The sequence below is a fragment of the Chelonia mydas genome, chromosome 4 (genome assembly GCF_015237465.2).
Source record: "Chelonia mydas isolate rCheMyd1 chromosome 4, rCheMyd1.pri.v2, whole genome shotgun sequence".
Classification (NCBI taxonomy): Eukaryota; Metazoa; Chordata; order Testudines; family Cheloniidae; genus Chelonia; species Chelonia mydas.
Genome location: NC_057852.1, coordinates 99,685,368 through 99,706,003, shown reverse-complemented (window position 1 = coordinate 99,706,003; position 20,636 = coordinate 99,685,368). Strand labels below are relative to the sequence as shown.

Sequence of the window (20,636 nt, the reverse complement as noted above, 5' to 3'; positions counted from 1 at the left end):
CATTTTCAGAACTTTTTTACCTGATCTTTAAAAAAAAAAATGTTCACAGTCAAGCTTTCAAAATGAATCAATAAAATGTAAAATCAGCCATTAGTGAGCATTTGCAGTCTATGTTTTACAAAGAATGAGAGGACAGAGTATTTTCAAGTGGGGATGCTCAACTTCATTAAAGTGAGAAACAAAATTAGAGACTGTGTACTTCTCTGCTGAAGTTAAACTTCCACATAAATATGGTAGTGTGACAAGGCAGAGTGACCCCACACTGGTACCGCAGGGGTTAACCCTTCCTTCCTGGCAGAGGAAGCCCCGTCCCAGATGCCCTGCTGGGCATGCTCCAACTGGAGACTAGGTATAAAAGCCTGCAAAGCTGCTCAGTCTGGGCTGACCACCAGAGGAGGAGGCACACGGCCAGCTCCTGAGGCGGGACAGCCAAGGCTCCAGGATCCAGGGGCCAGCCAAGCTGGCACACACCCGGCATCCCAGACGGAGGTCTCAACAGGAGGGGATGTACCGGAGGACCACCCCCGGAATGGAGAACACAACATTGAGGGTAGGAAGTGACCCAGGGGAACTTTAGAGACAAGCAGCGTTAAAGCTGCACTGATGCTCGGTGTGTTGCGGGTGGATCCCCACCGAGCTAAGAGCGAGGGGGAACCCCGCCAATAGGTGAGCCCTGGGTTGGGACCCGGCAGAGAGGGCAGGCCCGGGTCCCCCTACCACTCCAGCCATTGGGATACACTTCTCCACCTGAGAGGGGGAAAGCTATGGACTCTGGCCGCTGGGCCACACTGCCCTGATACTTGGGGCGTGACACATGGACATTGACCGTTAGGGCCTGCTACCCCAACCAAGGGGTGAGCACGGAGAAACCGGCCATTGGGCCACATTGGGACGCCCTTAAAGGGACAGGTGTGGGAACTTAAGAGTGGCGAGGCCCTGACACCCCATCCACCCCTGCCACAAAGGGGCACTGCGGTGCCAGACCCGTCACAGGTAGGATCAGGCCTTACTTTGTATGATAATGGACACTGAGCTGCTACAACTTTTTTTATTTTGGTTAAAATTAACTATGAACAATAAATATACCATGTATTACATTTTAAGTAGTTTCTCCTCTATGAATAGTTATTTTTAGAAAATATAAATGAGATTGGAGAAAGTTTTGAAAGAGATTTCTATGGTGATGAGTTTGACTGTTCTGGAGAATAGGGCTATTAGCCCCACCTTTGTTAAGAACCTCTCTACCAGCCAAGACTGGTACAGTAAAAAGAACACTGTATCCATTGCAATATGCAGTTCAACTTTATCTTCTCAACCGTTGAAAAGGTAATTATTTTTTCCTTTACATTTTTATAAAGTTAACAAAAACAGCCATCCCTGCAGCAAGCACTTCCAAGCTGTTAATGACTACCTGAGTTAAGGTCTGTTGGCTGGTATGAAATGACTTTCCACTCAGTGATTATTACTTAGAAAATCAACCTATGGTGTTGTTTTTGTGACTCAAACTCAGTACATTAGAATTTTGTGTACATAATGTTGACAGTGACTTAATTAAACACTGCAGCTCTATTAATATTTTTTACATTGGATAGTGAAAACCTGCATACCAAATATTATTTCCCCAAATGGCCAAAGTAGTTCTATGAAATGTTACACTTTGTTTTCCTAGAAATCGAGAGAAGAGCTAAAACAGCAACAACAGCTTTAAGCTAGGATCATCTGTATTGCTTGCAAATCACTGAGAAAAGAATAGCATTTTGTACAATATATGCCATTAAGCCATTCAAAACTACAATAGTCCGAGGACACTATATTAAATGATAAAGCCATAAAACAATTTATAGTGGTCATCCATTTCACCCATAAGCAGTGAATAAGAGGACTCAAAATTCTACTTGCCCAGACTTGCATAATAAAGTACTTTCTGAAGAGAGGGAAGAGGAGGAGGAGTAATTTACTGTAAGAACCTATCCATGAAAAGAAATCTATTTCTTTCCAGAGTGAGATTTGCCAAAACACAGATATTGTTGATACATTTCTCCATTTATTTGTGGAAGGGGAAACTGAAATAAGTACTTCCTGAAAAGCAGATTTTTATTTTTTTTTACTTAGAACTGAGAACAAAGTCTACGTTCCACAACGGTTGCTCTTTGGGATAAGCAAATACATACAAGTAAGAATGCTGCACAAAGTACAGTTCAAAGCAGAGCCAGATAGAGTAAAGATGAAATCACAGATGTGTTGGAGCTGTACAGTACATTAGGAATTCTCTGAGATGGTACTGCAGAAGGATGACATGCATTTCCTGAGAGACAGGATAAATCTACAGTTACACTGAATATAAAACAGCAATGTGACAATATCTACAGAAAAATCAACAGCCAGACATTTTATCCCAGGTGGGGCCTCATGAAGATTTGACAGTTTTTATTACTCATCATTAGCACTTTTTTTTGGAGTTCTTTTTTCCATTAAAAGGAGTAATTGAAGGAAAAACATATTTTAAAAGAGACATCTGGACAGATTAATTTAAACGCATAATGCATAAAAAAAATAATTTTTTCCTTAGACTAAAGTAAATATAATTTCTAGGCAGTAGCTTCCCTTATTTTTATATAAAACCTTGGAAATGAATACTGTCTTTGAATTTAAAAATAGAATATGACAATTCTAGAAGTGCATTTCTTTAAAAACAGCTAGTTTTTGTACAGGTTATTGTAAGTTATTTCCCAGAGTCTCAACACATACATACATACATACATAGAAACTATGAAATGTCATGCAAATATGAATAGTGACTCAAATATTATTTAAAATAAATAAAAAGGAAGAGAATTTGACAGTCGAATACATAATTAAATGGAAGCGCTACTACTTTCAAAAGTCTAAATATCACATTACACCACAAATCATCACTCTTCAGCTGCGAGCTGGAAATTTCTGATTGAATATGTTTGTTTGTTTGTGTTAAGGTTGAAATGAAAGTGCTTTTTGTTGGAAGAATTTAAACTCAGCTATTGATAGGTTGATGAAACTCAAGCCAGGAGCTATAAAATGTAGTGGGTGGAACAATCACATATGAAGTCTGATTATGAATAGAGCAGAATTTGTTGCAAGCAAAGTGAAAACAAATAGTCAGAAACACAGTTCAGGCTTCTCACATCTCTTCTTCCTGGCAACTACTGAAGTCCCCACCTAAACTGGTCAATCAGCCACGAGGGTCTGTCCCACTTTGGTTTTACTGTGGAAAAATTAGGTATATCATAATGGATTTTTTTAAATGACCCCAAATGACTGCAGGAAGCTTAAAATTCAATTTTAAAAAGGAGAAAGCAAGTCTCTAGCCTCTTTCCTTTTGAAAATAGCCTTCAGAACAAGAACCAAATCCTAAGGACAGTGCCATGGTGATCTTTCCACAAAAACATGGAACGTCACAGTCTGCCTCTTCCTAGCATTCCTCTCTGTCCAGAACTGTAGTTTTGGCTGAATGCACTCAGCTATCAGAGCTTCCAAATTGGTCACCTGTGCCCAGCACCTTCTATTTCCCTTTTCCACCAACTCCAAACACATGGAGGTACCAGTGGAATCTTCACTCCCCAGGCACGTCTCTCATTTACATTCTTAGCTTCAGTGGCTGTACCAGTAGTGACACCAGGAGAAACTACCAATAGCACCATAGCCATTGGAACTTCCCCCATGACTTCCTGCGGGGATGAAATCTTATGAAAGGGATTGTTCATTGCAGGCATTTCTTGGTGCTAGTCTCCAGGAAATGACACAGTGAGAAGGTAGAAAAATTATCTTTCCTCCAATTGTCTATGTGCCTAGATCTTAGGCATCAAGACTTCATTCCTCCCAGCAAAAGTCTTCTCTCAATAGCATCACCACTCAAAAGCAACAGACATCAGATGTTGCTGTATTTCTTTTTTAATGTAAATTTCAGTTCCTTGCCAGCAGGAGGCATGTGGTGGTATTATTTTTAGCCCTTTGTACTGGAAAGTCAGGTGCACACATTGCATGAATGAGGCCAATGGCAACACAATCTTCAAACAAGGCAGAATTTTTTCTCTCTCTCTCTCATACACACACCCTCACCCACCCACCCTCCCACCCCCCAAGAGAGAGGCATTCAAGTTTTCACACATGGACATCCACCAAAGGGCCATACGACAGCACCTTTCACCAGGGCAATGAAATTTGACATCCATGGCGGAAGGGGAGGAGACAAAGTAATACAGCTCAGCAGAAATACAGAAAATTGTGGAACATGTGACTTCCATGAGCACCATAACAAACTTACTTTTACTAATGAATTAAGGTACTTTGAGATTTACAATGTGTTATACCACACACGTAACCGAGAAGGACAGCCGCTAATATTGACTCATAGTTTGATGCTTCTCCCTCACGTTAACTTTTGTAGCCCTACTAAATTCCTAACCTTCCCAGGGCTTCTCCCCAACCTTATTTCAGATCTCCTATATAGATCACAGGTTTAATAGGTTTCCTTTTGTTGTGGTTAATTCAGCTGCCCACCTGATCAACAGCTTCCCAAGGTTCAGCTCCTGTCTTAGAATTGCTGCCATGTGCTCTAACTGGGACCACAAATGAACACTACGCAAAGTTTAGTTAATGAAGCATGAAGCTACTCACTTAACAGTTCTTCTTGCAGAGAGTATAGCATGCAACAGCTTCCTAATAACTTCACAGAGCAATTCAAAGTGGGTTTATTTTTTTGAAAAATAAACGTTATGGTTTGATGCCTCCCTGCATTGAAAATGCCCTCTTTTGTGTGTGTTCTGTTTGAACACTAAGATCATCAGAGGTGCCCAAGCTCACACCATGCCATTATCTATTGTTAAGCCTGTTTTATAACTCCAATACATACAGAGAATTCTATCCTAAAAACAGGAGCTCAAAATGTTTTCCTAACTATGCCGATCACTACTTCCTACGGTTTATAAAACATATGGAACTAAATACATCTAAAGTTGAAATCTGAGTGAGATATATAGGTAAGATATAGTCCCATTATGTGTTAGATCATAATTTCATGGGAACAATGCTGCATAGACACAGTTGTTTCTCTTCGCTGTTTTATGTCTGTCTCTTATCAAAATAGTACATTATGCAAATCAGCATAAAGAAATATAAATCTGCTACATGATAACAAAATATTCTTTTGTTAAAATCATTCCCAAATCAATTGATTTTCACCACTTACTTGAGTGTCTTTCCACTTGGTAATAAAGCTGTTCTCTGTATCCATTTGTTTGACCTGATCTTCATTTATCTGTTAAAAATGGATATTTTGGTAAGTTAGAAAGAAACTAACATAACACTTCATCATCCTTAGTGGATTCTTTATGATGGTTAACAACACTAAGAACATCAAGTAGGGTCGTTATACCCTTAGGAGCGATTACACTTACAGTGTTCTTTATCTGATTGAGAGATTTTCCCCAGTATCAAACAGGAAGCACTAATTTTTATAGAATGTAAATCTAAAGAGAGGATTGTTCCATAAAATCCATCATACCACTGAGCTGTTTATATCATCAACACATTTCCTTTGTGACCCCAGATAAAAATGAAGAATGCTGCATAAATGGGTCACAAAGATTAGTTACTAGTAATGAATAAATTCAGTTGGATTCAGTGCTTCTGCAAAAAGCTTTGGAAGAAAACAGTATCGCTCTGAAGTGCTCATCATTAGCTGAGTCAAAAGTCTGGAAATACACTATCATACCGTAGCTGCAACACAAAAAGCATAATAGGTGAACAAACATACCACTTTCAAAGATTACAATCTTGGAATTCGCTAAAAACTATGCCATCTTCATGCCAGTGAGAACAGTTGTGTGCACTCTTTTGCAAAGACTGATTCACAGCGACTCTGTAAAACACAGCTTTTTCTCTTCAGTCTAGACTAGTTCAGAATTAATGTTTAAAAACAGCCATTATGTAAGATACTTACATCAAAGATTTGTATGTAATTTTTAATTAGATCTTCAATTACATTCACTTCTTCGCTGGTATGCCCTTTAGTTTGAAATAAGCATGATGAAAACACCATGGCTAGATTGTGAGGGTTCATATGATTGATTTCTGAACATTTCTGCACCCTGTTTGAAGGAGAATAAATCCATTTAGAACACTCCTGTATAACACAGGCCACAGAACTTCCCCAAACTAATTCCTAGAGCATCTCTTTTAGAAAAACATCCAATCTGGATTTAAGAATTGTCAGTGATGGAGAACCCATCCCAACCTTTTGGCCACTGCATCACATTGGGAGCTTGTGTTCAGCTAATTATGCTTCCACCACAATCGCCAAATCATTTCCAGAGTCACTGCTATATGTGCATATACATGCTTAAGCACGTTATGCTCTACATGATTCTTTAAAAAACAACCGTAACAGGGCACTAGCTGCCAACTTTTTCTATGTCTGCTTAAAGTGAGTGTAACACCAGCAGGCCCTGGTTGTTGGCGGGCAGGATCAAATCTGGGACCAAATGCATAAATCTCTACTGCATGAGCCACATGGCTCTTAGCTAAGTCTGTAGCAGACTCATTAATTTCTAAGTGGTCTTGGTGCCATTAGAGGGGCCAGAGCACCACACCCAGAAGGTGTGTGGGTTACATGGGCACCTTAAAAACTTATAGTTTACTGATTTTAACCTTATTTCCTGCATTTCCTATACTTGGAAGAGGAGGTTACTTACCTGTAACTGGAGGTTCTTCGAGATGTGTGGTTCCTATCTGTATTAAAATGTGGGTTATGCATGCTCACCATGCATCCAGAGCCGAAGAATCTGAAAGCAGTGTCCATTGGTTCATGCATGTGCCCTAGCTCATCTCATGCCTCCAACCAAGGGAATAAAGGGTGAGGTGGACCAACCACCTCTCCAGCTCCTTCTCTACCATGAATCAGATAAGATCTGAAGCAGAAGGAAAGGAAGGTGGGTAATGGAATACAGATAGGGACCACACATCTCGAAGAACCTGGTAAGTAATCTCCTCTTCTTCGAGTGATGTCCCTGTTGTATTCCAGTGTGGGTGACTAATAAGCAACACCTAAGTAGGAGGATGTAGATGGTAGGGCTAAGCAGAGTACCGCCATACTAATGGAGGCATCAGCAGAAAAGTCCTGCACCAGGACATAATGTCTTGCAAATGTGTGAACGGAGCCCTATGTGGCCACTTTACAGATTTCGAGGAGGGTTACCTCCTGAAGAGATGCCATAGTTGTTGCTTGCGCTCTGATGGAATGAGTTCTGAACTCATGGAGAGTGGGGGGAAAGCTCGAAAGCTGATAGAGTAGAATGCAGCCGGAGACCATTTGGAGATTCTCTTGGTGGAGATGACGTGCCCTCTGACTCAGTCGGTATAGCGACAAACAGTCTTAGGGATTTCCTGATTTGTTTTGTTCTCTATGGGTAAAAATTCAAGGCCCGCTGAACACTGAGGAGTGGAGCCTTCACTTCTCTGTGGATGTGTGCAGTTTTGGGGAGAACACAGGTAAGTGAATGTTTTGTTTAAGGTGAAATTCCAAAGCTGCTTTAGGGGTGAATTTGGGGTGTAGATGCAAAGAAACCTTATTCTTATAGAATGTAGCATACGGAGGATTGGCCATCATCTCTCCAAGTTGGCCAACCCTTCCCACTGAGGTGATGGCCACAAAGAAAGCAACCTTCATGAAAAGGATGGACATGGACTAAATAACTAAAGGCTCAAAAAACAAACAAACAAAAAAATCCACCACCACCCTTGTGAGTACTGAGAAAACAAGGTTTAGGTCCCACTGGGGAATAGGCTTCTGAATGGGTGGGAAGATTCTTATTAGGCCTTTTCAGAATCTATTGGTCAGTGGATGTGTGACGACCTAGTAGCCCTGAGAAAGAGATGTGGTTGGTATGTGCTGATCACTGCCAAGTGGACTCGCAAGGAGCTCATGGAAAACCTGTTGTCTTCAAAAAGAGAGGATATAGTCCAAGATGAAAGCAATATCTTTAGTCTCTGGGAGAATGCCTCTTTGGTGTGCCCAAGAAGAGAAACTCTTCCACTTAGCTAGGTAACATTTTTTGTAGAATCCTTTCTACTTTTAGAGAGGATGTCTCGTATGGCTGTGGAGCATGAACATTCTAAGGATAATGCCCATCCAAATACCAAGTCCTGAGGTGGAAAGGACGCAGATCAAGGTGCTTGATCTTGCCATTCCACTGGGTCAGGAGCTCATAGAATGTTGGGAGGATGATTGGTGGTCAGGATGACATGAAGAGGAATTTGGGAAACAAGAACTGTCTGGCCAGAAGGGGGTGATCAGGATGACTCTCACTCCGTCATGCTGGATTTTGTATAGAACTTGTGGCTGAATTGGTGGTGGAGGAAAGGCATAGTTGAACTGGAAGAAGCAGAGTATCACCCTAGGAGTGGCATCCTAGGGCTCTTCTGGAGCAATACATGATGTACTTCCTGTTTGCTGGAAAGCGGTGAACAGATACCTGGTTGGGGTCCCCATAGAGTGAAAATACTGAGCAGTACCAAATCATGGATCTCCTACTCTTGGTTGACTGTAAAATGTCTGCTGAGGGAATGTGCAAGCACATTTTGTTTCCCCAGAAGGTAGGCTGCCAATAGGGTGATTTGATTGCTGATACACCAGTTCCAGAGGCTGACTGCTTCCACAGACAGCGAGGCGGATCCCAGTCGCTACTGCTTGTTGATGTAGAAGACAGTTGTAACATTGTTTGACATTATAAGGAGATGGTGAGTGTGGATGAATGGAAGAAAGGACTTGAATGCCTTCCAGATTGGTCACAACTCCAGGATACTGCTGTGCATCCTGGACTCTCGAGATGTGCAGGCACCTTGTGCTGGGTGGCTGTTCATGTGGACCACCGAACCAAATAGGGATGTGTCTGTAATAATGTTCCTGTCTGGAAAGGAAAGGAGAAAAGGGCACTAGTGCTTATCTGAAGAGGATTTGTCTACCACAGCAGGGGAAGACACTATCTTGGCTGGAACTGTCACCATAAGGTTCATGGAATGATGGCTTGGGGAGCATTTGGATTGCAGCCAAGTCTGGAGACAATGAAGGTGGAGTCTTGCAAATAGGGTGACGTAGGTACATGAGGCCATATGACCTAGGAGAGAGAGATGTTTTGACTGGTACTCAAGGGTTGCTTGATACATGAGCCACAATATTGTTCACGGTCTAAAACCTACCCGTGGGCAGTTACATTCTTGCTGTCAGGGCTGGGTCATGGACAGCCAGACCTAGTGGTTGGAGCTGGAGTCCACCATCAGGAGTCAGCTGGGCCAGGATCCTGGAAGGTCAGAAACCAGAGCCAGACTGTAGATCAGAACCACAAGTCAGAGTTCTGGAGCTAAGCCAGGATCAGGATGCGAGGAAGTCAAGCCCGGGGCGATGGGAGGGAGGGGTGAGGGGGAGGGAGGATGGGCAGGAGAACAAGCAGGAGGGACAAGGTGTTCCCAGTTTTTTAGACAGCTTCCTGTTCCTGTCATAAGTAGGGCCAGCAGGCCAATCAGCTGCTCTGGGACTCAATCTTGGTTTGAGAATCAAACAGTTGAGATGTCAGAGGTCAAGGACTGGTCTCCAACTGCCCTTCTCTTTGTATATCCAGGAAGCAGATAGAGTAAAACCCTCTCCTTTGGTCTTGAGGGGGGACATGGTTCTATTGCTCCTCGCTGCAATAAGGAGTTCGCTTCTTGAGAATACTCTCACATGAGAGTTTTCCCCGTGGGCGGGGAGGGGGTTTCTGGAGAAGGTAGTGTTGCAAACTGTATTGAATAGCCAAAGTGGATGACATTCAGCACCAACTTGTCCACTGTCATCACACTCCAGGTGTTGAAAAAGACTTCCAGACAACCCACAAATGGTGTGGGGCAGGGCGGGGCAGGGAGGTGTTGGGCTTAGCGTTTCATGACTCTTGAGCTCCCATCAAAAATAACGTTGAGCCAGGGACTGAGATTGAGATGCCAAGACTGTTGCCAAGGGTGAAGAGAAGTGGGACTTTTAAACCCTGTCTCTTATGTATTGGTTCACAGGTGCTCCGATGGAAAAATTGCTGAGCCATATATCAAGATCTGACCTGTGGGCAGTGAAACAACTTCTTAGCAACAGGCATGTATATCCACAGCAAGCAGAGGGTAACCCTGGAATCCTTTAGGGTATGGAAAGACTCATCCGTCTTCTGCTTGAGAAGCTGCGATTCGTCACGGGGGTGGGGTCCTTAATGGTATTCTGGAACTCCCTAGCGAACTCCCTAGTGACACATGGATCCATGACTCCTTGCGCACAACAATGGCATAGCTCTAGAGGAGGTATCAGCGGCATCGATTACAGATTGGAGGGTGCTCCTGGCTACCAGTTTGCCATTGTCTATCAGAGCTTGAAAAAGAGCTCTGTCTTGATCCGGAGGGCTGTTAATAAACTTCACAAGCTTGGAGTAATTCAGGAAATTGTATTAACCCAGTAATGCTTGGTAATTGGCTATCCTGAACTGGAGGCTGGACGATGAGAAGACCTTTCTTCCAAGCAGATCCAGGCGTTTTCCCTCTTTGTCAGCAGGAGTAGATGGGGGATGCTTCATTAACAGAGAGCTATTCTGTTGGTTCCAGAAGCGTGCAAGATGTCTAAGAGTTTGTGCTCGCAGTCTTGGATCTCTTCAAGAGGAATATGAAACTTTCCAGGAACTCTGCAGAGAAGGTCCTGGAGCTGCCTGAAGTCATCAGGAGAATGGGTGGGCTAGAAGTCACCACTTCATCCAGGGATGATGGATGGGAGCCTTGCTGGTTCCAGTGGAACCACGAGATCAGGAGCAAAATGTTCCTCCTCCTCTATCATGTCTGGGAGCAGATCTGAGCATCCCCTTAGTGGGGAGGCAAGGGGTGTCTCCCTGGCAGATTGGATTGACTCTGTAGGGGGAGTAGGCCAGTAGGAGTGGTTGATAGGTGGTCACTAGGGCCCCCATGGCATGGGGTAGCAGAAGCTCAAAGTTAGATGAGGTAGAGGTTGGTCCCAAGCCAGCGAGGATCTTTTGAATGGTGGAGGACACACAGGGTAAGGGGAGAGCAGTTCATTGGATGGCTCAGAATCTCCTGATGAGGAAAAGGCTGATTCCAGTGCCAGTGGTGGTACTGTCAGTGCCATTGGAGGGGAGATGTACTCTACAGATGGGTTAGGTGATAAGCTCCTTCCAGCAGTTGATTCTCCCAGAGGTGGTGATATCTCCCTGGAAACAGAGGGGCCCAATGGACAAGGAAATTCCGGATCTGGGAGAGCAAAAATGTCCTGTGGGGTGGGCAACAGATACAGATCTCCCTGGTGTGAGAGGGGTTCTCCTTGCCCAGGCCACCAGTGCCTACGAGAAGGGTCATATCCATAGTTGGCAGTGATCAGGACTTTGTCAGTCCTGGTGGATCCCGGGGTTTGGAAGAAGCCACGGAGGATGGTATTGATGGAACACAGTCTGGTGGAGTCCAATGCTTATGGGCTTTCTTGTCGTACCTCTGGGACTTAGAACATATTAAATCCTCATGGGCCAAGCCGGTGGGCTTGTTTACAGCTGAGTTAGACTTCTATGAAGCGGACTTACAGGAAGATTTCGTCTCCTGCTTATGAGAGTGCTTCCTAGCTTTCCAACAAGACCCTGCCATGGGATCTGTCGGGGTAGATTCTCCTGCACCAGCGTCGGACTTCGCAGCAGGAGGTGCACTTCTTGCTGAATCAGGCCAACGTACAGGAATGTTCCCCTGCTTGGGTCCTCCATGAGATATTTGCGGAGATGAAGTTCCCTCCTTTCTCGGATACAGCTGGGGAACAATCAGCAGATAATGCACCTCACCGCAATGAGAGATTCTTCTAGGAAGTACAAACAGCGTTGGTGGTCATTGCTGACCGAGAAGCGTCATGGGTAGGAGGCACAGAGTCTGAAGCCTGGAGCATAGTCTAGATCCCAAACAGGGAACAAGGCAGCGGGAAGGTCCCCCTGGGAAACTAATTTAATACTAAATAGTTAAAACTGTGAAGAATCATCTAGTTTGAAAACAGTTTTATTTTGTAGAACAAAGCCAAAGCTGAGGACACTAAAAGATCTGACCCAGACCATGCGGCGCCAGTGAGAAGGAACTGGAGAAGCAGTTGGTCTTCCCCAACCTTTATCCCCTCCATCATGAGCATGAGGTGAGCCAGGGCACATGCACAGACCAGCAGACACTGCTTTCAAATTCTCCAGCTGCAGGAGCATGGTGCGCTTGCATAACCCACAATGTAATACAATAGGGACCATCATTTGAAGAAGAATGAAGAATTATCACTAAAGACTTAAATTATTCTATCAGTATAAACAAAAATTTTTAAGGACAACCCATTATAGCATTATTCCTCAACTCAGCATATTGTACTGAAGCAGGCATTCCAGAATCCCCACTTCAGATATTCAGCTAGTTTATGACAAATATTGGTGGAACGTGTTCAGTTGATACTACCAACGCCCCCTCCCCCACCCAAAACCAAAAAACTATTTAACAACAATTAACACTGATCCATTTAATTCAGCCTGATTTGTGCAGGAGCATCCAAGCTGTACAATTCTGATACACTCTTCACAGCTTACTCTGTCTTAGAAAGAGATATGGGTTTTGCTGTGTGCTTCAGTCTATGGTTTCAAACACTCCCCAGGGCTGTTACACTTGCAAAATTAAAAAGTAATGAAACATAGCTAGGAAATTAATTCTTAAAGCCATCATACATATTAGACTCTCCCTCGGAGCCTTCTCTTCTCAGGAACTGCTATGCATGATGGAGCTTATGAGAAAGGGCTTTTAAAAATCCTTTTAAACTCCCTAGGTCCTTCTGCCCCATCTCTTTTGGAGGATGACAGATTCAGGTAGGATGGTCTTAATAGGCTCATTTAAAATTCACTATACATCTGCAGCTTCCTGCCAGTGCAAGACTGTTCTTTAAAGTGTGTTGGTATCTACTGTTAAAATTAAAATGTGATAAAAAATACATTTTATAGATTACAAATTAATGCAAATCCTATTAATCCTATTTATGAAATCAGTAAAATTAGCCATGACTAGTTGAATAGCTCTGAACGGTACTTATTGATATATGAAGTGTTAATGACATTTCAGTCATGCCAGTGAAATAGAAAATGCTTACTGAGTATTTTCTACTATGGTGCGAAATCTGAGTCGATCTGCTGACACACTGACCTGTAAAGGTGTTCAATTAAAGCTGCCAAAGTTGCCCTATTGACTGGTGGAAGGCTCTGAATAAAAGTTCCATACTTCTTCACTCGTTCTTTTTCATTCTGTGTATCTAATGGAGGAGGAAACAAAAAGTCACTGGACATTCACCACAATGCATGTTCCAAAACAAGAACGATACCGATCCACTACAATTGCAACATCTAGCCATTTAAAATTACAATTAAACTAATCAGCCTCCTTCTGCTATCAGTGCAGTCTGTTATTGTACAGCATTTGAAGGAAAACAGTATCACTTATGATGCTATATACTGCAAGATCTGCATTCAAGAAACATTTTTAGCAGAATTCTCCAGAAAGCAACAAATTGTTTTTCATCAAAAAATGCCTTAATATGTAGAGAGTGCATGTGTCTGTAGTTTGAAAATTGCTTTGATTTGGGAGAATATATACTTTTATTTTTTACACCTTATTATTATTTATATTATAGTAGTATGTAGAAGCCCCAACTGGGATTAAAACACACAGTGCTCCAAATAGCCTACAAACTAAACAGACAAGAGAGATGAATGGTGAAATGAGAAGCAGAGGCTCACTGAGGTGAAGTTACTTGCCCACGATCACACAGCAGGTCAGTGGAAGAGCCAGGGATTGAATCCAGTCTCCTGAGTCCAGTGTGTTACCCATTGATCTACTCTGCTCTCTACCCTGCATCTACCTTGACTCTCCACATTGTGCCTAAGACTGAACCTGCTGCCTACCTTGCCAGGTCCAGGAATAAAACCACTAACTCGTATCATGCTTTTCTTCCCCTCCTCTTGATTTCTGCCTCAAATCTTGTTTTGCAAATTTTCTGTTCTCTCCAGCTAATGACTAACCATCTCTACTAAGAGTTTAGCAAGATGGTGTATTAAGAATACTACATAAAAATATTATGTACTGTTGCATATGGTTTTTCACTACTTAGACAATATAAAAAAACTGATTAAAATTTCTGTTCCACATATACCTCGTGTACCTATCCTCTCCCACTTACAGTTATTTATAACGGTCACACAAATACTTTTGGTAATACTTTAACTACAACAGGAGTCTCTGCTACAAAGCTGTAACAGAGTTCTAGTCACATGCACTAGTCAGGTTTCAGAGTAGCAGCCGTGTTAGTCTGTATTCGCAAAAAGAAAAGGAGTACTTGTGGCACCTTAGAGACTAACAAATTTATTTGAGCATAAGCTTTTGTGTAGCCCACGAAAGCTTATGCTCAAATAAATTTATTAGTCTCTAAGGTGCCAGATGTACTCCTTTTCTTTATGCACTAGTCAGGATGTTAGTCAATGAGACTTCATTATGGACCTTCCCTGAAAAAACTAATTTAAAATGTTGCTCATGAAACTTTTTCTGACTGCTGACTTGATGAGAGCAATCTAAGTTTCAAAATTCAGTCCTACACTTCGTCTTAGTTGAGGTCAAAGGCCAGTTACTGGTACTAAGCCATGTTGTTGTAGCCTTGTTGGTCTCAGGATATCAGAGACATAAGGTGGGTGAGGTAATATCTTTTATTGGATCAGCTTCTCTTGGTGAGAGAGACAACCTTCCAAGCTACAGAGAGCTCTTCTTCAGGTCTGGGAAAGGTAATCCCAGCTTCACAGCAAAATACAAGGTTGAAAAGATAGTTCAGCATAAGTAGTTAGCACATAGTATAAGGGACCATTCAAGGTAGAGTGGCCCATTAACACCTCTGCAATCATAGGAGACAAAGAGAGAGGGTCAGTGGTTTACAGATTGTTGATTTATGGCTCATTACAAAAATCTGTAACCTACTACAGGTGAGTCTCATCTTACGCGCATTTAACATGCGCGAATTCAGCTTTGCGCGGTCAGCAAAAACGAAAACAAAAGAAAAATAACAATTTAAATACTGTACCTGTAGTGTGGGCGATTCCGCCCACCATTACACTCAATGTAATTTTGACTATACGCGATTTTCTGCGGAACGTAACCCCAGCGTAAGATGAGACTTGCCTGTATCTCCTTCTTTTTGAATGGTCTCCTACAGTATGCACTATTACCTAACCCACCTTGTCTCTCTAAGTTACTGGTGCTATCTTTCCCATGAATTTGCCAAGTTCTCAAATGGCCAATACTCATCTAACTTCTATATTTAGCTTTATCTTTTGCTAAGTTAGAGAGCAATTAATGCTGCTATATACTTTTTAATTCAATATTTTATTCTTAAAAACAAACTGGACATATTTATAGTCAATAAGATTGTGCCATGTAAGTGAACTACAGTGGTATCAATCTTACGTGCTTCACTACTAGAGTAGCTGAGCAGCTCACAATCTTTCATGTATTTATACTAACAACATCCCGGTGAGGTAGCAAAGTGCTATTGTCCCCATTTTACAGATGGGACACTGAGGCACAGAAAGACTAAGCTACTTGACCAAGGTCACACAGGAAAACTATGGAGATAAAGAAATTGAATCTGTCTCTCCCAAGTCCCAGGCTAGCAATGTAACCACTTAGGCCATCCTTCTTCTGAAAGTAATCTACAATTCTAGTACCATACTTGGGGAAAAAACCTCAAAAGTTTAAACTACAAGGGTGACAATACTTATGTTCTCATAATTCTTAATTATGTTTACTCACTTTTATTTGAAAACAATATAAAGATTTATTGCACCTTCAGGTAAGCATAATTTATTTTCACTTCAGTCAATATTTATCTCCAAGGTCAAGAAACCCTGATGTTGACCTCAACAAAAGTCAAGGTCATAATAGTGAAATCTTCACCTCCTATAATTATACCAGGAGATATAATGCTAGCACTGTTTACAGAGTAGATCAATGTGTGTTTATATGTTTCCTAACTTTTAAGGACCCCAAAAAACCTTTCAACCAACCACTCTAATTTTAACCCAGTTAACATGTGACTATGGACTTGATCCTGATCTTTACTACGTGGAGACACATATCCTTGGGCTTCTAAAATAAGATGAAGTTGGCTTTAGGTTGAAGTCACTCAGTTTTCTTTCATGTTGAGGTTTATTTTATTTATACTTCCTAAAGAGAGGTGTATATAAGTAACAAATTACTCAACAGCACAAGTACAGATTTAGTAACACACATCCATCCATATAGATGTGTATATATACACACATACAGAACTAATTAAGCCAAAGGATCTTTAACGACTGCACGTATCAAGAGCTTGATTTATGTCTCATGCAGAATATGGCAAGGGTGGCCAAACTGCGGTTTGTGAGCCGCATGCAACTCTTTTACAGTTGAAGTGCGGCTCCCGGACCCTCCCACAGCCCCCATTCTCTGCCTACCAGACTGGGAGGGGGGAGCTCACGGTTTCAGCCATGCAGCGTGGTAGTGGAGCTAAGGGCTTCTGCCATAGACTGGTGTCTGCTGTGAGTTGGGGGGCAGGGTACAATTTAAAAGTTCACCCCCCCCCCCAACAGCTTGAGTCATATCCCCTAGGCATGCCTCCCTCTTACCCTCAGTGCCCCCTCCCTACAGTTCCCAGGTGTTAGCTCCGCATGGAGAGGCAGCGGCAAACAGATGGGAGCTGCAGGAAGGGGCTTCTGCTTTAGCTCCTTGGGGAGAGGCAGCAGCAAAAGCAGCGGCTCTCCCTGCAGCTCCCCACTGTTTACCGCAGCCTTTACCCAAGGCACAGCTTGCTGTCTCCTGCAGCTGCTGTGCAGGGAGAGGGCCCAGTGGCACCATGTGACCAAGCAGGGCCAGCAAACCCTGGCAAAAATATGGGAGGGCACATCACCCCATGTGTCCCCCTCACACATTGCCTCTGGCTTCTGCCCAGCAGGGAGGATAGTCTTGGGGCTTCAGCCTTAAGTCCCGGGAGGCGCACCTCGGCTCTCGAACTTCTGAAGATTGTCGTATGTGGCTCAGAGTGTCAGTAAGTTTGGCAACCCCTGGAATATTGCATCTCTAGTATCCTGCCCCTTAACGACCAGAACTGTTCAGTACATACTCATGGCCTCTATTGGAACTCCAGTGCCACTTTCTCCAGCACGTGTATTACTTGCAAACCTCACATCCAGTTATTGACTAACCTTACTTAGCTTGGGAGATCTTACTGGAACACAACACAAGATTGTATATTTGCAAGCAGTAGACAAAGAGGACCAGGCAAAGAGCATTATTTACAGGTCTGAGTGTAAAGATTAATGCTCTTGCTACTGACTTCAGTGGAGCTGAGATTTCACCCATAATTTCTCAAAGTGATTTTTGTAATATATATATAGAATCCTTTTATTGATTATTCAATAATCTAATGTTTGCTCTGTGTGTATATATATTAAATATAAAATACAATATTTTGTATTAAAAATGTTAATAAGAGTTCACATTTACATGTTCTTTTCCTAAAAGACCACTTCGAGCTATGAACAAGACTGTTATTTATTTTGCCCTGCATTTATTACCTAGTGCAGAGATCCAAAATGGATAAAGCTCTTTAGTGAGAAGTGCATCATCTATTTGAGACAGGAAACATTTCAGTACATCAGTCACATCTTCCAGCTGATGTGTTCCAGCTCTCAGTTTAACACTTCTTGCATCTTTTTTGAAGCTCTCTAGCAGCTCACTCACATGGGAAGGATCACCATTCTTTAAGTAGATATGTTTGCTACCTAAACCTTAAATACAGGAACACAAGGGAAAAGTCAAATGTTATCTTAAAATCAAAACGTTATTCCTTACACAACATTGACCAGCACCATCAAACCCAGTTACAGTTAACACAGGCCTCTTTCCTAGTGGATTGTTAACAATGCCAAACTGTTCTATGATCTCTACTTCAGGAAAAGTTTAAAATTACAAATTCCAACAATCATTTGTGGACTTCTTATGATCATCATAAAAGGCGTGATAAAGGGAAATAGTGCTGCCTCGCTATATAGGGGGATATATTTTCAGTTTAATATATCTGCACTTCTGTCCCTCCCCCAGGGACCAATTGTGCTACCCTTCAGGACTCATCCAAAGGTATGGTTTTAGTGGGTGGGTATGTTCGTTCTGAGATGTTTTGACTCTCGAGGCCTTAATGACGGCACTGCTGATTCTCTCGCTCATTTTCAGGTGCACAGGTTCCAGCCACTGGCACCACAAGGGAGCCACTGGCAATTCCACTATTCCCGTGGGTGGATTGGAAGCTTAAAGAGACACTGCCAATTCGAAATAGAACATACCTGAAAATATGTTACGAACATCACCTTCGACTACTACAGATAAATAAAGCCTTTTATATTAAGTTTGTTAACTGTGTGCATTTGACAGCACTGTGTGTGTAGTCAGCTTAATTGTTTCTCTTTGTAGAAGCTACTTTTCCCTTGCTTCTCCTTAAAAATGCTGCCAACCATGCCAGCTCTGCTGCCAGCTAGTTCATGTTTCCGACAAGCACATCCCTGCTTTCTTCCATGGGACCCTTTATGTATGGAGGTCTTGTCAAAATCTGTGAAAATCACCAGCTTACATTCTCCTTCAAACTCACCTTTACTGTGTTATCTAAAAGCAATATCATCTGTTAGTGGTTCTGCATTGTTAACCTTGGCTGTGGGGCCTGGTAAATTCATTTATGGCAATTTGTTCCTTTTCAGGCATGTTTTAAGTAGAAACCAGTATGCTAGCAAGAAATAAGCATCTGATAAGTGTCTCAGCTGAGTACACTTTATTTCTCCCCCACTCAGAATACTAATTATTATCATAATCATCCCATTAAAAAGGACACCATATTCCTCTGAGCTGAAGCCAAGCATTTCAACCCGGAGGATCACTTTTGAAAAGGACGTTAAAAATGTCTGAAAACAAGGGGTTAGCCTAATTGTGCCTTCTCCTTCATAACTACAGCATCACACATCCCCTGCTTCAGTAACAGTTCAACACACACAAAGAGATTATGATGCCTGGGAGAATAAAATGTTATTTATAAAAATTCTTCAGCTTGCCAATGAATCAAAAATAATTAGGCAAACAATCTTTCTTGGTTTCAGCCAAGAACACCACACCTTGGGATACCACAGTTTACCATAAGACAGCGTTACCATATTCATAACAAAAGTTATTCAGCTAGACAAACCATCAGTGTTAAAATATGTATGTGTGGCGCATGCTTCATTAAACCTATTCCATGCTGACAGAGGCCATGGACACTGTAATATTCTAGAAGCATGTCTTTATAGGGTTAATATGTATATAGCACTTCAGAACAGTAGGCTTGATTAATTATCAAATGGTGCAAAGGGTGAAGGCAATTTGCACACACCCTCTACTGGAAACTGTGCTTCAGAGAGATTTACCTTAGTAAAGGATAGATGCCCCTGCCCTCCTTTGGCTGTTCTGCCAAAAGAGGTGAAAGACGTCAGAAAGGGAGCAGTAGCTTTAAAAATACAGTCTGGGATCCCAGTTTGTGGAGATCTCTCAGGACATGTGCTCAGCCTGCTCTTTCTTCCTGGTTGACTTTATTCACTTCCTGGGCTCAGCTGACCGGCTCTGGGTGCCCAGGTGCAGTGGGGGTTGCAGAGAGCTTGTACAACTGCATGCGGCAGATTTTCTGTCATATGGGGCTTAAAACTTGGAATCAAAGTGAATCAAACTCCACAACATAAAATTATAAAGGGCATGCATGGATTGCCAGCCACGTTCAAGTGGCATTTCCCAAAGTTTCACTTATAATCAGGTACGTTGCACTATATATCTCTAACACATCAAAAACTACTGCCACACAAAGCACCTGCTGAAAGTAGTGACCGGGTTAATAAAAGAGTGTGGGTTTTATATACAGTAGCACAAAGTCATTCAATGCAATCGGATAGAGATGCTTCTTAAGTATTATACGAATGATCCTAGGAGTTCAGCGAGTCGAAAAAAATCTCTACTCCACTTACCATACTGTGTAACAAATGCTATACAGCTGTTCACTGTAATAGGAACGTCATTTTTGCCGAGCTGCTGATCTTGTAAGGCATTACCATCTGTACGTGCTGCTTTTTCAATTGCAGTATGCCAGACCGTGAAATCCAACTTCGTATGACCATGGATGTATAATGTTCTGCGAAGTTGGAAAATATTTTGAAACAGTAATAAGGGAAAGAAGATAGAAAACTTCTCACTTTTCCAAAGCAGCACAGTAGTTCTCATGAAAAATGAATACCTGAAAATAGATTCAGGAGCTCAAGGTAATATTTGGAATAAGACATCAGAGCATCTGACTTAAATATACTGCAGGAGGATGTTGTAATGGCTTATTCTACTTTTAGTGCCTTCATTTTTTAGCAAAATATTATCTACAGTAGTACAAGTATTATATACTGGTGCCAGCATATGTTCCAGTAGAGACAGAATGGAATCCATGGACCTTGACA

At 42.1% G+C, this 20,636-nt stretch overlaps 1 protein-coding gene across 9 annotated transcripts in view; it reads right to left on the bottom strand.

Annotated features, from left to right (window-relative positions):
- The window catches only part of ARAP2 (ArfGAP with RhoGAP domain, ankyrin repeat and PH domain 2), a 195,673-nt gene that overhangs the window by 48,580 nt on the left and 126,457 nt on the right, over nt 1-20,636 (bottom strand). For all 9 annotated transcript variants that reach the window (XR_006290154.1, XR_006290155.1, XM_043544542.1 and 6 more), the window contains exons 20-24: nt 20,160-20,323; nt 17,700-17,912; nt 13,249-13,354; nt 5,978-6,125; nt 5,225-5,293 (exon numbers count right to left, since the gene is read on the bottom strand). Coding sequence is in view for 7 of the 9 variants with exons in the window: in XM_043544542.1 (XP_043400477.1) it covers nt 5,225-5,293; nt 5,978-6,125; nt 13,249-13,354; nt 17,700-17,912; nt 20,160-20,323 (700 nt within the window). In the remaining 2 variants the exon portion in view is untranslated. The remainder of the gene's footprint in view (nt 1-5,224; nt 5,294-5,977; nt 6,126-13,248; nt 13,355-17,699; nt 17,913-20,159; nt 20,324-20,636) is intronic.